Genomic DNA, 24,371 nt, shown 5'->3' with positions numbered 1-24,371 from the left:
TAACTCTCTTGGGTGGTTGATTGCATGAAAAGAAACAGGAGATGCCTGTGAATGGGGAAGGAGGGAGATGTGCGGGGAGGAGAGGCGGGGGAGAAGGGGGACGCTGCGTGCGGCGCTAAGGGTGAAGCGTGGTTTTGTGCGAGGCCGCTGTCCTGCCCCGACGGCCGCCCGGGGGGTCTCGGGTCGGGGTTGGGGAGTGGAGCCGAGTCCAGCTCGGCTCCTCAGCTGCGGGAGCCCGCAGAAGGAGTCACAGCTTTATGAAACTCAGGAATAACTTAAATCCCCCTGGCCTCCCCCTAGAAAGCAAACAAACAAAAAGCCCTGGGGAATTTCCTTGCAGGGGCGGAAGAATGGGCTCTTTAAGTGTATATTTAGCCTGAAGTTGGGTGCTGGTGTGGGACGCTGTGATCTCATACTGCCCGGGACGGGCCCGCGTTCACGGCTGACGCAGAGCTCCCTGCTCAGTTCCCCCGTCGTCTCCCAAAAGCTCCCACCAGCCCGGGGAGGGGGTGTGGACACGGGGTGTGAGCTTGAGGCCGCTCGACTTCCCCTTGGAAATGCTGTGCCTGGCCGTACGAGGGGACCGTGGAAGAAATCGGTGCTGAAAAGGAACTCTGCTTGCTTTTCCAGTGTTTTTCTTTTTTTTTTTTTTTTTTTTTTTTTTGTTCTGGCTCCAGCTAAAAAGGCAGTTGCTAGATTTAGTCACAGCTGAGAGGCAGCAAAAAATGTTGCTCAATCCGACTCATGCTTCCTTCTCGCGAGAGGAGGCGGCGGCTGCTCTCCTGGAGTTGTTTTGCAGCAGTATTTTGGGCTGTTGCTACAGCAGCTTGGCTTGCAGGCGTTCGCGGGTTTATTACAGACCACGCCGCAGTCGGGATTAGCCTGATCCTTGGATTTCCCCAAGCGGAGAGACCCGCTTGTGCTAGAGCACGCTCGTTTTTGCTGCCCAGAGGGGAGCTGAAGGCGCGTCACCCCTTTTATACATGGAAGCGCAGGTGGTGGAGGGTCCCTTTTGTCTTCGCCCACCTGGGTTCGGCGGGATCCCCTCGCCCTGCAGCCTGGCGGGGCCGCTGGCGTCGAGGCGTGCTTGTTTTGAAGGCGCTGGAGAAACGCATGGGCGACTCTTAGTTCCTGTATTTGTGCCTGGCTCTGCCCTCGGAGGTGGGGCAGGGAGGAACGCTCCAGAGACCACCCATCCAACGCGCTCACACTGGGGAGCCGCCGCCTCCTCCTCCTCCTCCTTTTTTTTTAGCTCAGCAGCATGTTTAGCTCTTGATCCACAGTGACAAATTCACCGTCCGACGCTGGCGGCTGCACCGAGAACCACGGCCGAGGGCCTCGCTCTTCCTTAGCTCGGAGGATGTGACGTTCAGGCGATGCTTTGATGTTGTTACGTTTGAAAAACCAAAGCAGGGTTCAGGTTTCAAAAGGCTTGCGGGGACCCACCGAGACCCCCGCTCGTTGGGACCGTGAGTCAGGCTCCTAGGATGAGATCGCAGAGGCTGGGGCTGGGACAGAAAGCTTCCTGGCGCTGATCCATTCGCACAATTTGCGTGCTTTAACTCCAGGCTGGAGGAGTTTTTCTCTAGCTGGGTCCGTCAGGCGTGGAGATGGGTCCGTTTGTCCCCCTGCCACCTGCAAACAACCCTTCTCCGGCGGGTGCTGATCCCTCCCCCCCGACCTTGCACTGGGTGCATTGCCTCCATCCCCACCACGGGCACAGAGCTGAGCCATCCTTTGCCACGTTGGGGGGGCTGTGAATGTGGATCCCTCCCGGTCCGAGCTCTCTGATGGCAATTTAAGGGAGCGGTTTGTTAGCGACTCTGCCTGTTGTCCAAATCGCTGAACGTTTCCCATGAGGAGCCTCCCCTTCGGCTGCCGGCGGCTCTGCGAGCGCACACCACGTGTGCCGGAACTTTCTGCGCTTGCTTTCTGCTCGAGGCTAAGAGTTGGGAGGGTTTTTTGTAGCAGAAAAAGCTCCTCTGCTTCCGAGGGAGGTGAATGGAAAATAAACCCCAGGTTTGCTTGGGAGGGGAGACAGGCAGCTGGTCTTCCCGGCCCCTTGGGTTTTGCCACGTGTTACGGTGTGGTTCGGAGAAGGGAGTGCATGGCGAGGGGTTTCGGTAGCTGAGCTTGCACCCCAGCTGCCTCCTGGGCTCGCAGCCGCTGCATTTCCTACCACTTCCCTGCAAATCTGCTGTAGCTGAGCTGCTGCGAAGAGCTCAGCTCGGCTTCCTTTGGGGCTGACAGCCGCTCCGGTGTCCTGGCTTGGCTGCTGCTGGGCTGCGGGAAGCACATATCTCATCTCCTGAACCCCGCTCCAGTCCGTGGGCAGGGGGACTCCTCTGGGCTGTGGCTTTCAGCCCCTCGTGAGGGCTTGGGGGCGAGTCGCTGATGAGATTTCTGCTTTTCAGTTTCCTTTCTGCAAAGTGGGGAGGGGAAGGATCCCCCTGGAGAAAATGACACCTGAAAAGGTCTTTAAAAATCAGATTTTTGCTCCTGGACGTGAGGCAGAGCCTGCGCTCTGTGCAAATGTAACTCGGCCTGTGTTTGTATTAATTAGGTGGTTTGCAGGCTGCCTCCTCCCCCTCTACGTTAGATGGGCTGTGAATTAGCCCCGGTGGCAGAGACATGAGAAGGTCTGTGACCGTAATGGGCTGGTATGTGGGCAAACAGGCCTTGCAGCCGGCTCTGCTGCGAGGGGAAGGCAGCCACAGAGCCAGGGAGGGGATTTCTGCGGCTGGCATTGCCTCAAAAACCCGCGCGTGGGTTTGGGTGCCACTGCTCCCCGCACAAGTGGGCAGCAGGAGTGCCTCCGGGATGAAGGAAAGAGGTTTTGGGGGCTCTTCTGAGGGTGTAGCAGTGCAAAGGTGAGTGTTGCTACAGTCGGACACCTTGGTGGGGTCCTCGCCCCAGAGAGCAGCGTCACCCGAATGTCACGCCAGTGCTGGCCTGCTCGGGGAAGGGATGTCCTGCAAGAGGCCCCTTCGTGCGGAGGCTTTGCGGCAAGCAGGGTGGGGGCGATTTTGAGAAGTTTGCGATGCCGGGGTTTCTCTTCCCTTTTTGACCGAGCTTTAGGGAGGATGAGAGGGACTTTTTTTAGCTCCGTATAGTTTTGCCAGCGAAGTGGCTCTGCCCCACGTACCTGTCCCTGGCAGAGTCCTGCTGTTTAGTGCTCCGTGCCTTGGAGACAGAGTGCCCTGCCTGGCTGAGGTATGTGTTGGGTAAACAGGCGTCCACCAGTGGCTTCCCATTAGGACAGCGCTGGAGTTAAACCCCTCATCCGAGGCCTTTCTTTTGTGCAAAACAGCTGAGCGCTAAAGGATGTTTTATTCCAGGGGAGGATGGAGCTGGGAGGGTGCAGGGGGCACTGGTGGGACTGGGGACATGTGCCAGCCCCCAGTCATGCCCCTGCCCCAAGGGGTGTTTTGGCAGGGCAAGCTCCCTTTCGGGGCTCTGTCTATCATTTGGACAGAGGCTTGTGGTCGAATCGAGCAACGGGACGTAGCAAGGACATCCTTCTGAAAGAAAAAAAGCCTTCATGGGGGAAGTAACCCTTTGAAATCTGTTTATCAAATGCATCCCCAGCTCTCTGCTGCGACTTTGTTCTTACAGGGCTCTTCCCAGCCGTCGAGGCACTGACACAAAGACCTGATTGTCTCCTATTTTCTGTTTTTAAGGGAAGCTTTGTAGCAGGGCCTTGATGAGACATCCACATGGCATCGTCTGTGGAGGGGAGGGGAAAATCGGAATCAATCTCAGGCCAGCAAGCCCTGACAGGATCTCTCCTTAACGCGCTGTAATTGTTTGTTTCATTACGCCCATGACATCACGTCAGAAAATAATTATATTGTGAAATTTCCTTCTCTAAACTCTAGCTGGGCTGGACTTTAAATACCCTCCCGGCTTCCTTGGCTGACCTCTCTCCTTGCCATAATAAAGGGGGTGGTTCACTGAAGAAATTACACAAATCCCGAGAGATCCTGGGGTCTGCTTGGGAAAAGGGAGTGATCCCAATACAGAGCCTGTGTTATTGCAGTGCAGCTTCGTCCGGGCGAGGTTGTTCCCCGCACAAAGTTGCGGTGGGTCTGGGGCTCCATGGGGCAGCCCTGCTCCTCCTCCTCCTCGAGGCTGAGGCTCAGCCGCCCGGGAATGGGAGCGAGTTGGCAGCCGCGCTGGTTGGACTGGTTGGGTGCTGCGCGCCCCGTGACTCCGCAGAGGAGTTTCCTCGCCCGGCTCCGGACCGTCTCGCCGGGCCCTAATCTTCCCCTTCCTTTTATCTGTGCCGACCTCAGCCCCGCTGCCTCCTCGCCGAGGAGTGTGGTCTTTATCGCCCCTTTGCAGGAGCTGGATCCTGAGCCCCAGGAGTAGGGGTACTTTCAGCATGGCTCCTTTTCAGAGTGTCAGCTCTCAGGGCACTGGCTCCCACTTCGGAGAGGCTCACGCCATCCAGCCGTCTCCCCATCCCAGCACAGGACGTCTAGGTTAGATGCCGTCAGCGATGTGGGCACAAATTCCCCCTCTCTGCAGAGGGATGTGATTAAAAACACGGGCTTTGAGGCTCGGGAAAAGCATCCACCTTTGACTGCGGCGGACAAGAGGAATACAGAGGTTCAGGTGCGGTGAGAAATGCCTGCGGGGATTTCCCCATCTCCTGGGTGTGCTTTGGGCTGGGCTCAGGCCACAGCCTTCCTCCTCGGTGGCGGGGATCACCCTTCCCTGTCTCAGCTGGGCGTTTTCCTCCTCCTGTGCTCCTCACGCATCATCAGGGACTTCTCTTTTTAACTAACCTGATTTCTTTTCTGGAGTGGTTTGGTAGGACCTGCCTATGCTATGGGGTGAAGGTGCTTTGGCTGCCGCAGCTGCCAGTTGCTGGTGGTCTGGTTTGCCCTGGCAGGGCCACCCCAGTGAAGGTTTTGGCAGGACTAGAGGCTTCATCCCAGTTTTGCGGCAATCCAGACTGGAATTAAAAGGGCAAAGGGGATCTGCGTTTCAGTTTGCAGCGCGACAAAGGTATTTAGCAAGTCCTGGGAGGTCAGGGATCTTGCAAATTGGACGAGGTGTCTTCCTAGCTCACCTCCGTGTCTGCGTGCACGTCACGGGGCTGGACGGACGCAGCTCTGGTTCCCCTTGCAGCCCACCTCGCTCTTGATCTGACAGCTCCATCCTTATTTATTTCTTCTTGAAAGGAAGTGTAATTTATTGTGACGCACAGAAGCCTCCAACAATTAAAGGATATCGCCGAACTTGCCGTGTGGCTTTTCAAGTCATTAAACTCCAGATTAAAACACAATTACTCAACGTGCTGCAGTCTGACTTCAAAACTGCACCATCTTACGCAGCCAGGCACCGTGTGTTCCCCGCTCCGCTGTCCATAACTCCGAAGAATTATTAAGCGAGAGCTTGGCTAATTTACATGAATGACTTCCTACTGCAGATTAACTCATTTTGCAAATTAGTGAGGAAATCAAACGAGATAAAAATCAAGGGGACTGCATTACAAAACCTACTTTGTTCCTTTGTGTAGCAAGTGCAGCTTAATTGTCTTTGATCTGTCTGGAGTTAGAGCGTGGTGTGTTTTGGGGAGAGCAGCGAGCACCGGCGAGGCAACGCTGCTGCTCGCTGCCACCCCAGGCTTTCAGACTCTGCCAAAATAAAGAGGAGGAGGAAACGGGGAGAACTTGAGTTGTGAGCTAGAAAGGTTTGATTTCTGAGGGTTTTTTTCAGGCTCATGCCTGTCGTCTGCCGTGAGTGGAGATGTGTCAAGAGGTTTGGGAAGCCCCGGGGCTACGTGCCACCGGGTTTTGCTGCCCTTTCTTCTAGCCTTAAAACTTCCTCTTGCTTCTTTTCATTGCGTCTGGAAGCTGACATCGGTTTGTCGTGCGTGCCACGCTCTGCGTGGTGACGACTAACCCCCCTCTTCCTCTGCTGCTTCTGCAGAGTTGCAGCTGCCAATGTTGCAGAGTTTGCAGAAGAAACCGTTGTGTTTTGTTTTTTTTTTTTTTTCTTCCCAGATCCTCCCTAAAAATGAACATGGAGTCTGTTTCCCCTCTCCTAAGGTCAGCTGGGGTGGATCTAAAAATGCTCCTCTCTTCTATCCACAGGGCATTTCTCACCTCGTTTTAGTTTGCTAAATAAAACGACTAAACCGAAGCATTTTTCCTCTCAGTTAGAAGACAAGAAACACCTTGTCTTGAGAGAAGTCACAAGCCAAGACTCGGGTGTTTTGGTCTTTTTTAGTGTGAGACCGGCAAACGACTACCCCTCTTCTCGGGGGTCTCGGAGGTCGGTACCCCCATCCCGTACTGATGGAGCAGGGGCTCCTGCGGGCAAAGACAGGTCGAGTACAGGAGCCAGGCAGAGCAAAGCGGGGTCAGCTCCTGTCTCCTGTCTTCTCAAGCAAGTCCCTCCCAGGGTTTTCCAAGGATTAAACCCCCTCCTTGCTCTGCTATTAATATATTTTTTTCAGGATTTCAATGACCCGAGCATGGACCAGGGGCTTGGCAGTCTTTATGAAAGCTTTGGTCTTAGAAGTAATCTATATTAGTGGAGATAATAAACGTAAATTATCCAGCTGGTTTCTCTCCACCAAGCTTTCTCCTGAAACTGCAATATTCTGGAGACTTCGGCGCGTCCTGATATGTGAAGAATGAAGCGTGTACGTACAAGATCTGTCTTCTCTTGCCGTAATTTATTTATACCTTAATTAGATGCGAGCCATAGATTACCAGAAGGAGGATTTGGGTTTTTTCCCCTCCATATGACATGCCAACAGACTATAAAACGCTGCGTAGGCTTTTGCATGTTTGAAGATTGAAGCCATTCCAAGACATCAGGGCTGGATTCTCCCCCTCCCAAGCGTATTTTGGGGAGAGCGCGTGTGTCTTCTCCTTCCTTTTTACAACAGCTCTCCCCGGACGGCACATACACGACAGGGAGATATCTAATCTGTCGCTGTAATGCAAGCTGTCGTCGTTGGCTTATAAAGCTTAAAAAAAAAAAACCAAACCTCCCTGGTTCCCTCCATGCTGGTTTCAGACTGTAAACATATGTTGCAAGAGCTGGAGGGGGGACTGAAAAGGTTTTGTCCTAAAATTGCTAAACTTTGCAGGGAGCGCAGGAATGTTGCTGATGAGGTATGGGAGGGCCCAGCCGAGATTTCCGAGTGGGGCTGCAAATTGTGTCCCCTTTGGGGGGACAAAAAAATTTCCCTTCTCCTGCCTGGTGTCGTTGTTGAATAGCGAGACCTGTCCTGGTCGCTGTCACTCGACGGCCAACAATATTCCTCTCCACCTTGGTGTCCCGGTGTGAGGGCAGACACAACCACCGCCGTTGCGGTTATTAATGCTACCATCACGCAGGAGCCCCGTCCTGGGGCTGAACCGGTCCGAGTGTGTTGGTCACAGGTGTTATTTGCAGCATCTTTCGGCTGTGATTCAGCCGAGCATTTCCTCCTGCCCTGGTGCGGACTGGAGGGGACCATCCGCAGGGTTATATGGTCTTTGGGGCCGGCACCATCCTTTAACACGCCATGCTGGGGTGCGGACACGTGAGCACAGCCCCTCGCCGTAACGCGGACAACATCCCGGCTTCTGCTTAGACAGCGGCGTGCGCCTCGTCCCGCCGCAGACGCACCGGCCCCGGCATGACGTAAGTAGAGACGGGGCGAGAAGATGAGTCAGGGTTCGTTTCCTTGATTGCAACCCTTCTGTCCTGGTTGTTGGTTTGGTGCTCTGGATGTCTCAGTCCTCGATGGCAAAGGGCTTGGCCAACGCTGCCCTGCGGACTTGGGGGGCAGAGCAGCCAGCCCTAATTTCAAGCCTTCCTGTTTGCATGCTCCTGCCTGGGAGAGCAGAGCTCCTGTTGATGCCACCACAGCCTGGAGGAGTGAAATCAGAGCTGTTCCTCTCGCTGGAGGAAGCCCAGACATGGAGCATGGCCCGGCTGCGCACATAAATCCCCCACCGGCCGCGCAGATCATTGGCAACGCCGCTGCAGAGCTGTTGGGCATCGCGGCCCTGAGCTGGCCGGTACCCCAAGTAGTTGGGCATCTATTCCTGGTGGCTTTTGTCCTTTTCCTGAGCGTGGGCCCCTGCCCTGGCTCCTCCACTGAGCTTTGCCAGGGCACCACTGACACCTGCTGGTAACAGCAAAGCCGCGGGGCCCGGGGAAGGCTGCCCGCTGCCAGAAACTCTTCGTCATTCCCCCCTCGCTGTCTCCGGGTTGTGAAACTCCCTCCCGGCCGCAGGAAGAGAGCTCGGCGTGCAGCTAATGGACGTTTCAGGCTGGCCTAAGTCTGAAGTTTATCCTTCTTCAGCGCCAGCACCTCTCCTGCGGATGCTTGGTATGCTGCCTCCTGCCTAGAAGCTGTTACATGGAAAACCAGGTTTTTAAAGCAAAATTCACCGCTTTGCTGAAGGTACTCGTCCCAGCAGGGCTTCTCAAAAGGCTGTGCTGACCTCCTGTGGTACCACCGTCGGTGGCAGCACCTTGGTCCCTGTGCCGGGGAGGTGGCCTTCGTTCCTGCAGCCCCGTCGTGACGTGGCTCTGGAGGACACCGGCACTATGGGCTGTTTTTTGGGAATGCCGGCTTTGGAAACTGCAGCCTTGTGATATTTGTGCTCCCCATTTAAGCAGCGGCTTCCAGGTACTGGGAAGAGGAGATGGAGTGGGGGAACCAGCATCCCCCAGGGCACCATGACGTCCCTCGCATCCCGGTGTCCCCATCAGCCTTTGTCAGGGCTGGCTGGCGTGGTCCTTCCCGTTAACTCATCCTTGCTGGAGCCAGCCAGGCAGCTGCTGATAAACAACATCAGGAAAGCCCCCCAGATGGGTGTTTTTGGGGAAGACTCACCCCGACGCAGCCTCATTTCCCAACAGTGGGAGAGGATCTCTGGAAAGAGCGGCCAAGCGCAGCGTTGTTTACTGTTGGGGACAAGCGTGTGCGCCTTTGCACGCACATGTGTTTTATCTCAGCTCCGTGTTCAAATATCACCGTGTTCAGGCAGTGATCTCAACCCTGGCTGCCTGCTTACGAGGAAGTGGTAGGAAAAAAGGTGAATTTTGGGCTCAAATCGCAGCCCGTAGCCAGCCAAGGATGCCGCCGCCCGTCCGGCGGAAGCATCTTGGCTCTAAATCTGCCGTTAGACCTATTGGCATATGTTAATTGCAGCTGAAAAGAGATTACTCAGCCTGCCGTCTCTGCGCCCGCTCTGGCTTTTCAGCATGAAAATAATCAGGCAGCGGAGCTTGAAGGGAAATAAAACACTTGTGAAGTGTAGATGGGGTTATTGGAGAAGCAATTAGATGACAGCGTAAGCGTAGAGCAATAAAATGGCAATGAAAACTGATAGGCTTAAAAACTTCCTACCCCTCAACCCCCCCGTTACGAATGGTTTATGTTTGTCTGCATTGGGAGCTCGTCAGCACTACCCTGCGGTTCCTACGGCTTTTATAATTGGGAATTGCTCCTCGGGAGAGGGAGGGACCACGCTCCGCAAGCAGCGCCAGATGATTTTTCAACTTTATATATATATATCCCTTTCTGTAATCGCAGTAATTAACCAGTGAGTGCGTGCCGATAATAACTTCGCTGATGGATGCTGCTGAAGACTACGGTCTTCCAGCTCGCTTTATTTATCGCTGCCTTTTTTTGGGGTGGGGGGGAGGGGGATTGGCAGGAGGGTTTGCATCTGCTCGGTAGATTTGCTCCTGGATTGTTGCTTTCATCAGGTTTAAGCTGGAGAGATGCTTAAGAAGGGAAAACTGCCTCTTTCAGCCCAAAAAAACAAGAGGGGAAAAGGCACCTCGGTGAGGTCGGTAGCAAGGTGTGATTTGGAGAAGCCCGGGTTTCCCTTGGCGATGTTTTCACGCTTGCTTTATCGCTGACACCGATTCAAGCTGGCCGGCGCTGCTCGGTTTACATTTTTCCTCTGTTTTCTGCGCTAGGTTAGCTGAAATAGCTGAAATAGTTGGCAGGTGGCTGGAGTGACGTAGGGGGGCTGTTTTTCCTGAGAGATGCAGCTCTTACCTCTTCTCTGGACACAAATCGGAGGGCTGTGGGTGCTGTGGAGGGCAGGGAGAGCGCCAGGGAAGGCTTGGTGTGGGATTGCCAGGGCTCAAAAACACAGGAGCCCATGGAAAGCTGAGGGCGAAGGCTGCAATTAATAACTTCCTTCGGCTCAATCGAGCTGAGACCCTCCCAGCTTTGCGGCTGCCGTGGGAAAAGGCCAGGGAAAGCCCCTCTCACTTCCCTCTCGCTGCTCGGGGCTTTGCTGACTGAGAGCCCGCAGTAACCTCCTGTGTTTTTCTTCCAGGTGACCACGGTGCTCAGCTGGGTCTTCACGGCACGAGCGGAGACGGGCTGGGAGATGAGAACGCGGCTGTAGAGGAAGGAGAGACCAGCCCGGACCCACAGCCCCAGCAAGGAAGGAAAGTGCGGAGGGAAGCATGTACCTGTCCCTACTGCAAAGACAGCGAGGGAAGGTAAGGCTGCTCTGCCATGGATCCGGCAACGCCGGGCTGCCCGAGCAACCTCCGAACCCCTGGGAGCAGGCTGAAACCCCAAAAGTGCCTTGTTTGTCCCCATTCTCCCTCCCTCCAGTCAGCTGGAGCTTTCAGGGTTGTTTTAACTCTTTCCCTTGGACTCTTTCAGGAGCTCTGGGGATCCAGGTAAAAAAAAGCAACACATCTGCCACATCCCGGGCTGCGGGAAGGTATACGGCAAAACCTCTCACCTCCGGGCTCACCTGCGGTGGCACACCGGGGAGCGACCCTTCGTCTGTACCTGGATCCTCTGCGGGAAGCGTTTCACCCGGAGCGACGAGCTGCAGCGACACAAGCGCACGCACACAGGTAGGGCTCGAGATGCTGCTTCCCCCAGGGTCCGTCACCTTCTTGCTGGCCTGGGTGAGAGGGGAACTGGCCCAGCCTCTGCCTGACCCCTCTCTCCCTTCCCTTCTTCCAGGGGAGAAGAAATTCGCCTGCCCGGAGTGCCCCAAACGCTTCATGCGGAGCGACCACCTCTCCAAGCACATCAAGACCCACCAGAACAAGAAGGGAGGCGCGGCCAACAACGTGGCCATGAACGTCTCCGCCGTCCCCATGGACACGGGGGCCTCGGCGGAGGGTAACGGCGGGGCCACCCCCTCGGCCCTCATCGCCACCAACATGGTGGCCATGGAAGCCATCTGCCCCGAGGGCATTGCCCGCCTGGCCAGCAGCGGCATCAACGTGATGCAGGTGGCCGACCTCCAGTCCATCAACATCAGCGGCAACGGGTTCTGAGGGCGAAGCGGGACGCGGGCACCGGCGGGCGACACGGCGGCGCCGGGCGGCACGGGGCCGAGAGGCGAGCGGAGACGGAGACGGGAGCTATTTTCACCACGAGGGCGACGTCCCTTGTCACCCTCCAGCACTAAAGCCCAGCTCCTCTTACCTGGGATCGCAGCCCTCCTTGAGCTGTCCGACCTCCGGGGCCCAGTGACCACACACGAAGGCCAGAGCTATATATATATTTTTTAATTTCGGCTTGACCTTATTATTATTATTCCCCCCCCCCTCCCTCCCTGAGATCCGTCTGCCCCTCCGTAGCTAGCCTTCGACGCCATCATGCCTTGGTAAAAGTATATGATCGTTGAAATACTTTTTAGCAGAAGAAAAAAAAAAAAAACCACCCCCCAAAAAAACCAAAAAAAAAAAAAAGAAAAAAAAAAGAAAAAAAGATTCTATATTATTATTATATATATAAAAATATAAAATGTGTTCGTTTGAGAGAGGAGAGATTTTGCTGCGACCATGGCTTGGTCTCTTTGATGCCTTATCTTGGAACAGGTTGACCCTCTGGGGCAGTTCGGACAGTGCCCGAGCTGTCCTTCAGACCTTATATTACATTTTACATTATATCTTAAAAGAAAAAGGAAAAAAAAACACCCCAACCCCCCGGTCTTTTTTGTACGCTTTGCTTTTAGGTCGTTCTTTAATTTCTTTGTAATTATTTGGGTGAGGTTTTGCCTTTTTTTTTTTTCCCCCCCCCCCCCCCCGCCTTGTAAAAAAAGCTGCCCTCTCCCTGCCCTTCACTGGACTTTCTGATCTTATATTTTCCAGCAATCTTCTTTGCGGAGATCCTTTTCCTCTGGCTTTTCTAATCCTCGCTCTGGCGGGCTGAGCGGTGACTCTACACGTGGAATCGATTCGTAAAGGGTTTCGTGCAGGTTCACTCGAGCTATTTAGCAGAGGGTCTGGGACCCGGTGCGTTGGGGTACGGTGGGAGACGGCTCGGGAGGTCCTCCTCGGGGAAAACGTCTATTTCTTTTTTTTTTTTTTTTTTTTTTGGCCGCCGTTGGTCTTAAGAATAATAATAATCCTGAAAAATCAGCGCCTCCGGAGCTGGTCAGCAGGAGACGGCACTTTTCCACCCCGGAGAGATCCTGGCGGTGAGGGTGAAGCATCGGGGGGACACAGGACGGGGCTGTCACCTCGTGGGTTTTGCCGTGACGCTGCTGGAGGTGGCTCCTTGCGCTTCCTCCTAAAAAAAGGGTGTTGGAAATAGGGATGGTTCAGGGAAAACCCTTTCGGTTTTCCAATACCTGGCTTTTCCCACCCTGAGAGGACCGGACCGGCTCAGTCCTCTTCCGTTCTTCCTCCCACACCCTCCTCTTCCTGCTCCAGTCCAGACAATATCTGCCCTTTCCCCTCCGGCTGTAAACAGGCAGGGGCTCCCCTGCCCGCCGCAGGAAGGAGCCGTGGGGGGGCCCAGCGCCGTCCCCCCGATACCAGGGAGGGGGGGGGATTTCATCTCAGGGTGATGCAGAGCACGCGGGGCAGCTTTATTTCGGCCCCGAAACAAGGCAGCGGTGGGACGTGGATCCCAACCACCCCCTCGAAGGCTGCAGGGAGCCGTTCGGTGAAATCTCTTCTCGTTTCTGAGCAGAAATTTTGGGGTGAAAAGAGCACGAAGCGGGTCTGAGCTGGAGAGGAGAGCGCCCCGCTGGGAAGCTTAGAGGAGAGCTGAGCAGAGCAGGCAGCGGCGGTTGTAGGAGCGACCCTGGGATGCGGAAACCAACCCCGGTTCGGACCTGCAGAAGGTGTTGAGCTCGACTTAGTGGTTCGGAGAGGCGGAGGCGGCCGCGGCATCCCCGTCTCGCCGGGTCGGGCTCGTCGTGTGTATCCCCTTTGCTTGCAGGGGGAAGCCGGCGCGGAGGCCAGAAGCCCCCCGGTTTTGCTCGCTGATCTCGGATCCGTGAATCCCACCTGCCAACGGCGTCTTCCTCCCTCCCCACCCGAGCACGAGGGGTTCTGCTGTATCATTTTTCTAGAAGCGTTTTCTTTTTCCCTGCTTGAGGATAACCAGGAAAATTCCCGGGATGTGGAGAGCGGCGATCCCCACCGCCGCGCTCCCTGCTTCCGGAGACAACGCCTCCCGCCCTGGGCTGCCCGGTGGGCTTTGGCATAGCCGGGACCACCAGGAAGGTGATGTCGGCTCGGGGCTGAGGTTGCCAAAATCGCTCAGGTGGGCTGGAAAGGCCTTTGGAGAGGAGTTAAACCAGCGCTGCCCAGCCGGGGCACCCCCAGACCCCCCCGGGAGAGCCGCTGGGGCCGAATTTTCTACTGAACCCCGAGCTCATCCATGCTCGGACGCTTCCCACGGTGGGGTGGGCTCGCCGGAGCTGGGGAACCCCCCGAATCCACACCGGGGAACCCCCCTGGGGCCGAACCATCGGTGGCAAAACCCAGCCAAACTGTGAAGCGCGAAGGTGTTTTTACCTTGTGGTTTGTTTTTTTTTTTTTTTTTAAAAAAAAAAAAGAAAAAAGAAAAAGCTCTGCAGGGAGGGAGGCGGCGAGCGTGGCGATTCCTCCGGCCGATCTTTCCGCGCTCTCTCTCTCTCTCTCTCTCTCGATATATATTTTTTGCATTTGTATATTTTTATATAGGAAACTTTAAGCATTTGTATTTTAATAATCTGTGAAGCACTATGAGTTCCCCAGCGTGTCGTGTCAGTCTCCTCCCCCCCCCCCCTTGATACTGGAAGCTACAAAGAATTGGTAGGAAACAGGAATTATTTTTTTTTTTTAATTTAATTGTTGATTTTTTTTTTTCCCTTTACCCCCACCCCATAAAACTTGGGGGTCCCCAAGACCCCCCGTGCTCGCCGGCTCTGCTCCTTCCCAGCCCACCCTGCGCCCAGCGGGAATCAACTGCCAAACCCCCATCCCAAAACTTTGCTGAGGGGACGGGCTCTGCCGTGGGGTTTTGGGGTGTCGTCCCCCCCCCCGGTGACGTTCCCTGTCATCCCTGATGGAGCTTAATTTTCCTATGGAAACAAGGCTGGGGGACGGGGGGGGGGCCTTGGTGGGGTCCCGGGGGACCCCAGGAACGGCAGGGGTGGGCTCTGCGCGGAGCCTGGGGTGCTCGCCCTCCCCCGTGTTTCGGGGGGCTCGGAGGATTTTGGGGTGGGCATGCTGCTGGCGCTGCTCCCGGCACCGGAGGGCGGGGGGCAGCTGGACCCGTTCATCCCCATTTCAGCTCTGTGGCACCCAGGTCCCTACCCTGCTGGGCCCCCCCAAAAAAACCACCCCCAGCAGCCCCCCAAAACACCTCCAGCCATCCCCGGGGCGGGGGGGGACACACAAAAATGTGCCTTGACAAGGGGGTGACAGGCTGGGGATGAGCCCCCGCTCCCCTCCCGCCTCCCCCAGACTTTTATATCCCCCCTCAGGGGGCTGGGGTGGGGGGGGGGGGAATTTGGGGTGTCGGGGCCATCCCCAAGGCTTCCCCCATCTCCCAGCTTTAATCCACCGTCACCCCTTAATCTCGGGGGGGCCGGGGCCGGTTGTCTATGCAGCGCGGGGGGGCGGGGGGGTCCCGCGGGGTCCGGCCCCTCCACACTGGCAATAATTCTCTCTCCCCGTCAAGACTGTTTGATCTTGTCATGTCTGTGCTATATATTCATTTTTGGGGGTTTTTTGTTTTTTTTAAAAATCCGACGGCTGATGTAATAACACCCAAAACGCGTTTTTGGGCTTTGTTTGGGTTGGTTTTTTTGTTGGTTTTTTTTTTTTTTGTTTTGTTTTGTTGGGTTGGTTTTTTTTTTTTCCCCAAAGTGCTATTTTTTTGTACAAAAAGACTTAGATTAAAATGTTAGTTTTTTGGGGCTCCTTTGTAAACGGGGAATGACGATTTCTTTTTGTAATAAACACGAGTCGCTGGCGTTGTCTGGAAATCTGCGGGGCTTCAACTGGGGGGAAGCACGGCCGGGGATTCAGTCCCAGGTGGGGAAACTGAGGCACGGCCCCAGGTGGGGGCAAGAAACTGAGGCAGGGAGCTCAATTTGGGGGTACAGCTGTGCCTTGGGGGGGGGGGTTGTTGGGGCTTTGGGTGACGCGGGGTGGGGTGGGCGAGGCCTGGCGCCCACCTGGGGGACCCCATCCCGCTCTCCTCCCCGCTGTGGGGGCAGCACCTTCTTCCTCCTCCTCCTCCTCCTCCTCCTCCTCCTCCTCCCCGGGGGCTGCCTCCGGCCAGGGCCCGCTTTCCTCTTCCCACCGGCCCCCGCACGCATCCTGCCAACTCCTTCCCCGCAGCCGGAGGCACCCATGGGGCTGGCGCCGGGGCTGCCAGGTGGGTGCTGGGGGGACCCCCCCACCCTAGGGGGAATTTCTTTTTTTTGGGGGTGGGAGTCATCTGCCACCGTGTCCCCTCCCTCCTCCAGGCCCCCGCAATCTCAGCTGCGTCTCCTACAAGCACCCCAGCGTGCGGGGTGGGTTGGGGGGCACGGGGGGGACCAGGGCTGGCACCGTCCGCTGCCCCCCCCGCCAATGCTGCATCGGCATCTGGAACCAGAGCCACGCGCTGGTGCAGGGTGAGACCCCCCGGGGGGGGCAGGGGGGTCTCTTGACACGGGGGGTGGATCTGGCCCTGTCCTGGGGGAGTGGGGGGAGAAGGGGCCTGATCCTGCCCTGGGGTATCGCTGGGGTGGAGGGGCTGGGGCCTGATCCTCCCCTGGGGGGAAGGGGCTGGGGCAGGATGGAGGGGCCTGATCCTGCCCTGGGGGTATCGGTGGGGGGCAGAAGGAGGTGGGGCAGGATGGAGGGGCCTGAGCCTGCCCTGGGGGTATCGGTGGGGGGCAGAAGGAGATGGGGCAGGATGGAGGGGCCTGATCCTGCCCTTGGGGGTATCGGTGGGGGCAGAAGGAGATGGGGCAGGATGGAGGGGCCTGATCCTGCCCTTGGGGGTATCGGTGGGGGCAGAAGGAGATGGGGCAGGATGGAGGGGCCTGATCCTGCCCTTGGGGGGGTATCGGTGGGGGGCAGAAGGAGATGGGGCAGGATGGAGGGGCCTGATCCTGCCCTTGGGGGGGTATCGGTGGGGGGGCAGAAGGAGATGGGGCAGGATGGAGGGGCCTGAGCCTGCCTTTAGGGGCAGTTGGGGGTGCTGGAAAGCCCGGACGCCTGCGTCCCTTCCCAGCTGCTGCGCTTGACCTTGGCCTTGAGAAGTAGCTACAGCGGCGCTGGGATGGAGCAGCGCTGCGGGGGGGGTCCCAGGCAGGGGGGTCCTGGGGAGGGGGGGCCCAGGGAGGGGGGTCCCAACCTGGGCTCCTGCCCCATCCCAGGGCTCGGGGTCCCCTGGCCAGCACCCTGGGGTGCCCCGGTGACGGTGGCGATGTCCCCAGGCTGCTGGGGGGGCGGGGGGGCCGCCTGCCCCTCTCCCACCTGCACCCCCAGTCCCGCGGGACCCCCCGGCGGCACCGTCCTCGTCTGCCTCTGCCACGGCCACCTCTGCAACGGCAACGCCAGCGGGACGGGGACGGGGACGGGGACCGGGACCGGGACGGGGACAGCCCTGGGGCTGGGGCTGGGGGGGCCCCGCCACGGCCCCGGTACTGAAGGGCACTGGGGGGGCACCGGGGGGAGGCCAGAGGGGCTGGGGGTCCCATGGGAGGGCCCTGGGGACCCATGGGGGACTGGGGGGAGCCATGGGGGACCCTGAGACCTTCAGGGGACCCATAGGGGATGTGGGACACATGGGGGGCCATGGGGGCTGGAGGCCCGGGGGGGGGCTTGGGACCCATAGGGGACCCGTGGGGACTGGGGGACCCACGAGGGGGACCTGGGACCCTTAGGGGACCCACAGGGGGTGTGGGTCCCCCAGGGGACTGGGGGAGTGATGGGGGGGGGTCCTGGGACCTATAGAGGACCTATCTGGGGATGGGGAGCCCATAGGGGGGGGCCCTGGGACCCACGGGGGCCACCCCACCCCGGCCGCCTGGGTCCCCACCAGGTCTGGGGGGCCCCGTGTCACTGCAGCCTCTGTCCCCAGTGCCCGGCCGTGTGGGGTCCGCGGGGACCCTGTGGCTGTGGGGTGCTGGTCCCCTCCTCCTCCTCCTCCTCACCTGCCTGGCCGTCCTCGGTAGGGATGGGGACACGACGGGGGGGACATGGGGACCCCTGGGCACAGGCCACCCCCTACCCTGTGTCCCCTGGGTGTCCCTGGGTGTGGGTGCCCCTTGGTGCAGGTGTCCCTGGGTGCGGGTGTCCCTAGGTGTGGGTGTCCCCAAATGCCACGTCCCTGGTGTCCCCAGGGGGTCCCCAAGTGCCATGTCACCCTGTCCCCGGGGCAGGGGCTCCCCAGTGTCCTGGGGAGCCCTGGGTGTGAGGGTGCCCGGGTGGGGTGTCCCCAGTGTCCCCAGGATGCAGGAGTCCCCAGATGCAGGGATCTCAGGGTGCCACATCCCCTGTGTCACCAGGGTGGGGGGCCCGGGGGTCCCTGGTGTCCCCAGGTCCTGTGTCCCTGACTATGGGGGGTCCCCGCGGGGGGGTGTCCCCAATGTCCCTGTGTCCCACATGTCCCCCTAGCAGGGCTGCGACGGGCGAGGGCCCGCACGAGGCGGCCACCCTGGGGGTGCCGGGGGATCAGGGTCCCCCCGGAGCCCCCCAGCCCGGACCTGCCTGCGCTGCGCTTCCTGCAGGTGTGGGGCACCCACGGGGCGAGGGGCACCCACGGGGGACACCCATGGGGGATCCTGGGGGGACACCCACGTTGGGGACGCTGATGGGATGTTTGGGGGAGGGACTGAAAGGGGGGCATTTAAGGGGGCAACACTGGGGAGGCACCCACTTGGGGCACCCATACGGGGAGGGAACTGGGGAGCACCCATCGGGGGGACAAACAGGGGGCAGCAGTTCAGGGGTGGGGACAAGGAAACCCAGGGCTGAGGTGTCCATGGGTGCCCAGGACTGGGGCTGCTGGGTTTGGGGTGCCGGGGGCTGGGGGACCCTAGGGCTGGGGACACCCATGGGTGCCTGGGGATCCTTGGGTGTGGGGGTGAGTGGGGCTGGGGACACCCATGGGTGCCTGGGGATCCCTGGGTGTGGGGGACCCTAGGGCTAGGGACACCCATGGGTGCCTGGGGATCCCTGGTGTGGGGGTGTCCAGGGCTGGGGACACCCATGGGTGCCTGGGCATCCCTGGTGTCGGGGGGTCTGGAGCTGGGGACACCCATGGGTGCCTGGGGATCCCTGGGTGTGGGGGGGGCTGGGGCTGGGAACACCCATGGGTGCCTGGAGATCCCTGAGTGTGGGGGGTCTGGGGCTGGGGACACCCATGGGTGCCTGAGGATCCCTGGGTGTGGGGGTGTCTGGGGCTGGGGACACCCATGGGTGCCTGGGGATGGGGATCCCTGGGCATGGGAGTGCTCAGGAATGGGGGCACCCATGGGTTGCCCAGCACTGAGGGTAGAGGCTTGGGGTTCCTGGGGCTGTCACCACCCATGGGTGCCCAGAGCTGCCTGTCCTCGGGGCTGGGATCACCCAACCCTGCATGGGATTCCATCACCCAGAGACGACACCCGGGGGCATCACTACGAGCACCCACGGGTGCTGTGGGTGCCGGCAGGTGCTGCAGGCAGGACGCTTCTCGGCGGTGTGGCGAGGCACCCTGCAGCAGCGGCCGGTGGCCATCAAGGCCTTCGCGGCGGGGGCGGCCGGACGCTTCGCGGCGGAGCGGGCCGTGCACGGGCTGCCCCTGATGGAGCACGACAACGTGGCCCGGCTGCTGGGGACACGGGGTGCTGGGCCCTGCGCCCGCGGGGGGCTCCTCGTCCTCCAGCTCTACCCTGCCGTGAGTGGCAGCGGGGAGCACGGGGGCTGGGGGTGCTCATGGTGGGTTGGGGGATGCTGGGGAGGGGTGTGCGTGGGTGCTGGCATTGTGCAAGGGGGTGCGTGGGGTGCTCAGGGGGTGCGTGGGCCTGCACGGGCTGCTGGGGGTGCACACGGGCGTGCACGGGCTGCTCGGGGTGTGCGTGGGTGTGCACGGGCTGCTGGGGGCACGCACGGGTGCTCATGGCTTGCCCGGGGGGTGCACACACGTGTGCGTGGGCTGCTCGGGGAGGCAGACGTGTGTGCAAGGTGCTGGGGGTGTACACGGGTGTGCACACGGGTGTGCACGGGCTGCTCGGGGGGGCAGACGTGTGTGCAAGGTGCTGGGGGCGCACACGAGTGTGCACGGGCTGCCGGGGATGCACCCAGGGGTGCAAGGGCTGCTGGGGGGGAGTGGGTGTGTGTGCAAGACACTGGGAGCGGGCACGGGTGTGCGTGGGCTGCTGGCACGTGTGGGAGGGTTGCTGTGGGGGTGCACACGGGTGTGCACGGGCTGCTCGGGGTGTGCACGGGCTGCTCAGGGTGCCCATGGGTGTGCACAGGCACGCACGGGTGTTCATGGGTTGCTGGGGGGTGCACACACGTGTGCGTGGGCTGCTCGAGGGGGCAGACGTGTGTGCAAGGTGCTGGGGGGGCACACGAGTGTGCACGGGCTGCCGGGGATGCACCCAGGGGTGCAAGGGCTGCTGGGGGGGAGTGGGTGTGTGTGCAAGACACTGGGGGTGTGCATGGGTGTGCGTGGGCTGCTGAGGGTGCTGGTGCGTGTGGGAGGGTTGCTGTGGGTGTGCACACAGGTGTGCAAGGGCTGCTTGGTGTGTGCATGGGCTGCTGGGGGCACGCACGGGTGTTCATAGGTTGCCGGGGGGTGCACACACGTGTGCGTGGGCTGCTCGGGGAGGCAGACGTGTGTGCAAGGTGCTGGGGGTGTACACGGGTGTGCACAAGGGTGTGCACGGGCTGCTCGGGGGGGCAGACGTGTGTGCAAGACACTGGGAGCGTGCACGGGTGTGCGTGGGCTGCTGGGGCTGCTGCTGCGTGCGGGAGGGTTGCTGCGGGCGTGCACACGGGTGTGCACGGGCTGCTCGAGTTGCACACGCACGTGCACGGGCCGCCGGAGGTGCCCACGCAGGTCGTGCCGTGGCCGTGACGCCGGGTGCTCCTGCAAGCAGCGAGGGTGCAGCCGGGTGCGCACACAGGAGGAGGCTGCCCCGTGTGCCCAAGTGTGTCCCCACGCGTGTCCCCACGCGTGTCCCCACGCGTGTCCCCGTGTCCCCAGGGCTCCCTGCGGCGCTTCCTGGAGCAACACGTGGGGACGTGGGCCGGCAGCGTGCGCCTGGCCCTCTCCCTCGCCCGCGGCCTGGCCTTCCTGCACCAGGAGGTCTGGCGCGACGGTGAGGGCGGCCACTCCTGCACCGAGCTCGCCTGGTCTCTGCAGGGGTGTCACCCCCTTGTGACCCCCCCCCTCCTTGCCCGGCCCCCCCCAGGCCTGTACAAGCCCAGCGTGGTGCACCGGGACCTGAGCAGCCAGAACGTGCTGGTGCGGGAGGACGGGACCTGCGCCATCGGGGACTTCGGGCTGGCGCTGGCGCTGCCACCGCGCGCCCAGGCTGGCACCAGCGCCCGGCACGCCGTGCCCATCCGCAAGGTGACGGGGACAGGGATGGGGATGGGGATGGGATGGCGATGGGGACAGGGATGGGGACAGGGATGGGGACAGGGATGGGGATAAGGACGGGGACAGGGACGAGCTGGGGACAGGGATGGGGATGGGGAACAGGGATGGCGATGGCGATGGGGACAGGGAGAGGGACAGGGATGGGGATGAAGACGGGGACAGGGATGAGATGGGGACAGGGATGGGGACAGGGATGGGGATGGGATGACGATGGGGACAGGGATGGGGACAGGGATGGGGACAGGGATGGGGACAGGGATGGGGATAAGGATGGGGACAGGGACGAGCTGGGGACAGGGATGGGGATGGGGAACAGGGATGGGATGGCGATGGGGACAGGGATGGGGACAGGGATGGGGACAGGGATGGGGATAAGGACGGGGACAGGGACGAGCTGGGGACAGGGATGGGGATGGGGATGGGATGGCGATGGGGACAGGGATGGGGACAGGGATGGGGATGGGATGGCGATGGGGACAGGGATGGGGACAGGGATGGGGATGGGGATGGGGATGGGATGGCGATGGGGACAGGGATGGGGATAAGGACGGGGACAGGGACGAGCTGGGGACAGGGATGGGGATGGGGAACAGGGATGGTGATGGCGATGGGGACAGGGAGAGGGACAGGGATGGGGATGAAGACGGGGACAGGGATGAGATGGGGACAGGGATGGGGACAGGGATGGGGATGGGCCCCCCTCGTGCTGCTGGCAGCGCAACGCGGGTGCAAGTGCAGCCCTCGTGCGCGTGCAAGGACAGCCGTAGTGCAAGGGGGACACCGGTGCGTGTGCAAGCTGAGCCCTGGTGCAAGCACGGCCCTGGTGCGAGCTTTAGCCTGGCACACGTGCACGCGTGGCCCTGGTGCGAGCCTCACCCTAGCGCGCGTGCGAGCACGGCCCTGGTGTAAGGTGGGAGCTGGCGCGCGTGCGAGCACGGCCCCGGTGTGAACCTCACCCTGGCGCCCGCGGGTCCCCGGTGCTCTCCGCGTGCCGTGGGCCGTGCGAGCGGTGTGGGTGGGTGCAGGCGGGCACCCAGCGGTACCTGGCACCCGAGATCCTGGACGAGAGCCTGGACCTGCGGGCGTGGGGCCGGGCGCTGCGGCAGGCGGACGTCTACGCCCTGGCACTGCTCCTCTGGGAGATCCTCTCGCGTTGCCAGGCCCTCAGCCCCGGTGAGCACCCATGGGTGCCCCCTCGCTCCCCCAGGACCCCGCACCCATCCCTGCTGACCCCCCGCTTTGCCCAGCAGGAGCACCCGTGCCGGCGTTTCGGCTGGCGTACGAGGCGGAGCTGGGTGCCAGCCCCACGGGTGCCCAGCTCCGGCGCTTGGCCGTGGAGGAGCGGCGGCGGCCGCTCATCCCCCCCGCCTGGCACCGCGCCCCCCAGGTCAGCCCCGAGGGGCACCCATGGAGCGGGGAGCCCTGCCTGGGTGCCCAGTGGTACCCCCGGGGTGCTGAGGGTGCCCATGGGCAGGGGTGACCCAGAGGGGTCCGTGCCCAGAGGGTCCCAGGGCTGTGCAGGGTGACCCAGGGTGCCCATGCCCAGGGGAGGGGGGCCCTCCCTGGGTGCCCAGGGGTGTTTGGGGGTGTCCAGGGTGCCCTGGGGTGCCCATGCCCGGGGGGGTCCCTGCCTGGGTGCCCAGGGGTGTTTGGGGGGGTACCCAGGGTGACCCGGGGGCCCATGCCTGGGGGTCCCTGCCTGGGTGCCCGGGGGTGTTGGGGGGTGCCCAGGGGTGTCCAGGGTGCCCTGGGGTGCCCGTGCCCAGGCTGGTCCCTGCCTGGGTGCCCAGGGATGTTTGGGGGTACCCAGGGGTGCCCAGGGTGACCCAGGGTGCCCGTGCCTGAGGGGTCCCTGCCCAGGTACCTAGGGGTTTTTGGGGGTGCCCCTTCCCAGGGGGGTCCCTGCCTGGATGCCCAGGGTGGGTTGGAGTGCCTCTGCCTGGGGGGGTGTCCCTATTTGGGGTGTCATGTCCAGGGGTCCCTGCCTGGGGGCTCTCTGCTGGGGTGCAAAGGGGTCCCCCTACCCTGGGGGGTGGTGGTGTCCCTGCTTGGGGGTCCCCCTACCCAGGGCTTTGTCCCTGCCTAGTGGGGTCCCTGCTTGGAGCTGTCATGCCCTGTGGAGGGGGGGCGGGGGGTGTCCCCCCACCCAGGGGGTCCCTTCCGTGGGTTCCCCGCTGAGACCGGGGCGGGGGGGGGTGTCCCCGCAGCCCGGGGGGGCTCTGCCGGAGCTGCTGGAGGATTGCTGGGACCCCGACCCCGAGGCCCGGCTCTCGGCCGAGCGGGCGCTCCAGCGGCTGCAGCGCCTGGCTGCCGGCCCCCCCGCAGCGGAGCGAGAGGTGGGCGCAGGAGGGAAACTGAGGCACGGAGGGGGGAAGGGAGAAGGGGGAGGGACCCAGCGTCCCAGCCCCGCCCCCGGGGAGGACCCAGGCGTCCGGCCCCTCCCCCTCTTCCTGGCGGGCGGGGCCGCGGCCGGAGCGGAGGCGGTAGGTGGGAGCAGACCCCCCGGGACCCCGAATCCCCTCTGCACCCCCGCACCCCAAATCCTCCCTGCAGCTCTTATGCACCCCCGGTCGCCTTCTGCACCCCCAAATCCTCCCTGCAGCCCCTATGCACCCCCCAGTCCGCTTCTGCAGCCCCGATCCCCCTGTGCACCCCAAATCCCCCTACACCCCCAGATCCCCCTGCACCCCCTGTGCACCCCCAGTCCCCCTGTGTACCCCCAGTCCCCCTGCACCCCCAAATCCTCCCTGCAGCCCCTATGCACCCCCCAGTCCCCTTCTGCACCCCCAGATCCCCCCTGCAGCCCCCAGATCCCTCTGCAGCTCTTACGCACCCCCCAGTCCGCTTCTGCACCCCAGATCCCCCCTGTGCACCCCCAGTTCCCCCTGCCCCCCAAATCCTCCCTGCAGCCCCTATGCACCCCCAGATCCCCCGTACCCCGAAATCCCCCTGCACCCCCAAATCCCCTGACCCACCCTGTAGCCCCCAACCCCCGCACCCCCCCACGTCCCCCCCACCCCCAAGTCCGCCCTACACCCCCAAATCTCCCTGCGCCCCCAAATCCCCTGCCCCCCAAATGCCCCCTCCCCCCCCACTCCCTGGACCCAGCCCGGGGAGGGGGGGGCACGGCTAGGCCCCCACCCCCAAAACTGCCGTGCCTCAGTTTCCGCTCAGAGGCAGCCAGGGGGGGTCCCCACAGAGTTGGGGGGTCCCCACGGTGGTGGGGGTTCCCCAGGGACCCCTCCTGGCGTTTTGGGGGGCCCCCGCTCACCCCGTGTCCCCCCCCCAGGTTCCAGAGCTGTCACCCGCCATGTGGGACCCTGGTGCAGGTAAGGGGGGGGCGAACCGGGGCGGGGGGAGACACCCCCAAAGTAGGGGGGGGCTGCCTCGACCCCCATTTCTGCCCCCCCAGGGCAGTGAGGGGGTCGGGGTCCCCACTGAATTTTCTCTTTTCTCCCCCACCCAGGGCAGCCGCCCCCCAACCCCGTGTACCCCCAAACCCCACGTACCCTCCCCAGCCCCCGCCCCCAACCCCGCGTACCCC

General features: G+C 61.4%; 2 protein-coding genes across 2 annotated transcripts in view; both read left to right on the top strand.

Annotated features, from left to right (window-relative positions):
• The window catches only part of SP1 (Sp1 transcription factor), a 19,119-nt gene extending 3,919 nt beyond the window's left edge, over positions 1-15,200 (top strand). Inside the window, exons 4-6 of the mRNA XM_072847458.1 lie at positions 10,317-10,485; positions 10,655-10,854; positions 10,967-15,200. Of these exons, the coding sequence (XP_072703559.1) occupies positions 10,317-10,485; positions 10,655-10,854; positions 10,967-11,286 (689 nt within the window). The 3' untranslated portion in view covers positions 11,287-15,200. The remainder of the gene's footprint in view (positions 1-10,316; positions 10,486-10,654; positions 10,855-10,966) is intronic.
• AMHR2 (anti-Mullerian hormone receptor type 2) lies at positions 15,172-24,371 on the top strand (the record flags this gene model as incomplete). The annotated part of the gene is made up of 12 exons (XM_072847084.1): positions 15,172-15,270; positions 15,647-15,857; positions 16,668-16,874; positions 17,315-17,404; positions 17,854-17,963; positions 18,890-19,114; positions 20,429-20,543; positions 20,637-20,797; positions 21,853-22,000; positions 22,078-22,214; positions 23,035-23,174; positions 24,101-24,371. Coding segments are annotated over exons 1-12 (1,914 nt in total), but the record flags the coding sequence as incomplete, so codon positions are not given.

Source organism: Ciconia boyciana, chromosome 27 (genome assembly GCF_034638445.1).
Source record: "Ciconia boyciana chromosome 27, ASM3463844v1, whole genome shotgun sequence".
Taxonomy (NCBI): domain Eukaryota; kingdom Metazoa; phylum Chordata; class Aves; order Ciconiiformes; family Ciconiidae; genus Ciconia; species Ciconia boyciana.
This window is presented reverse-complemented; position numbering and strand designations above follow the sequence as displayed.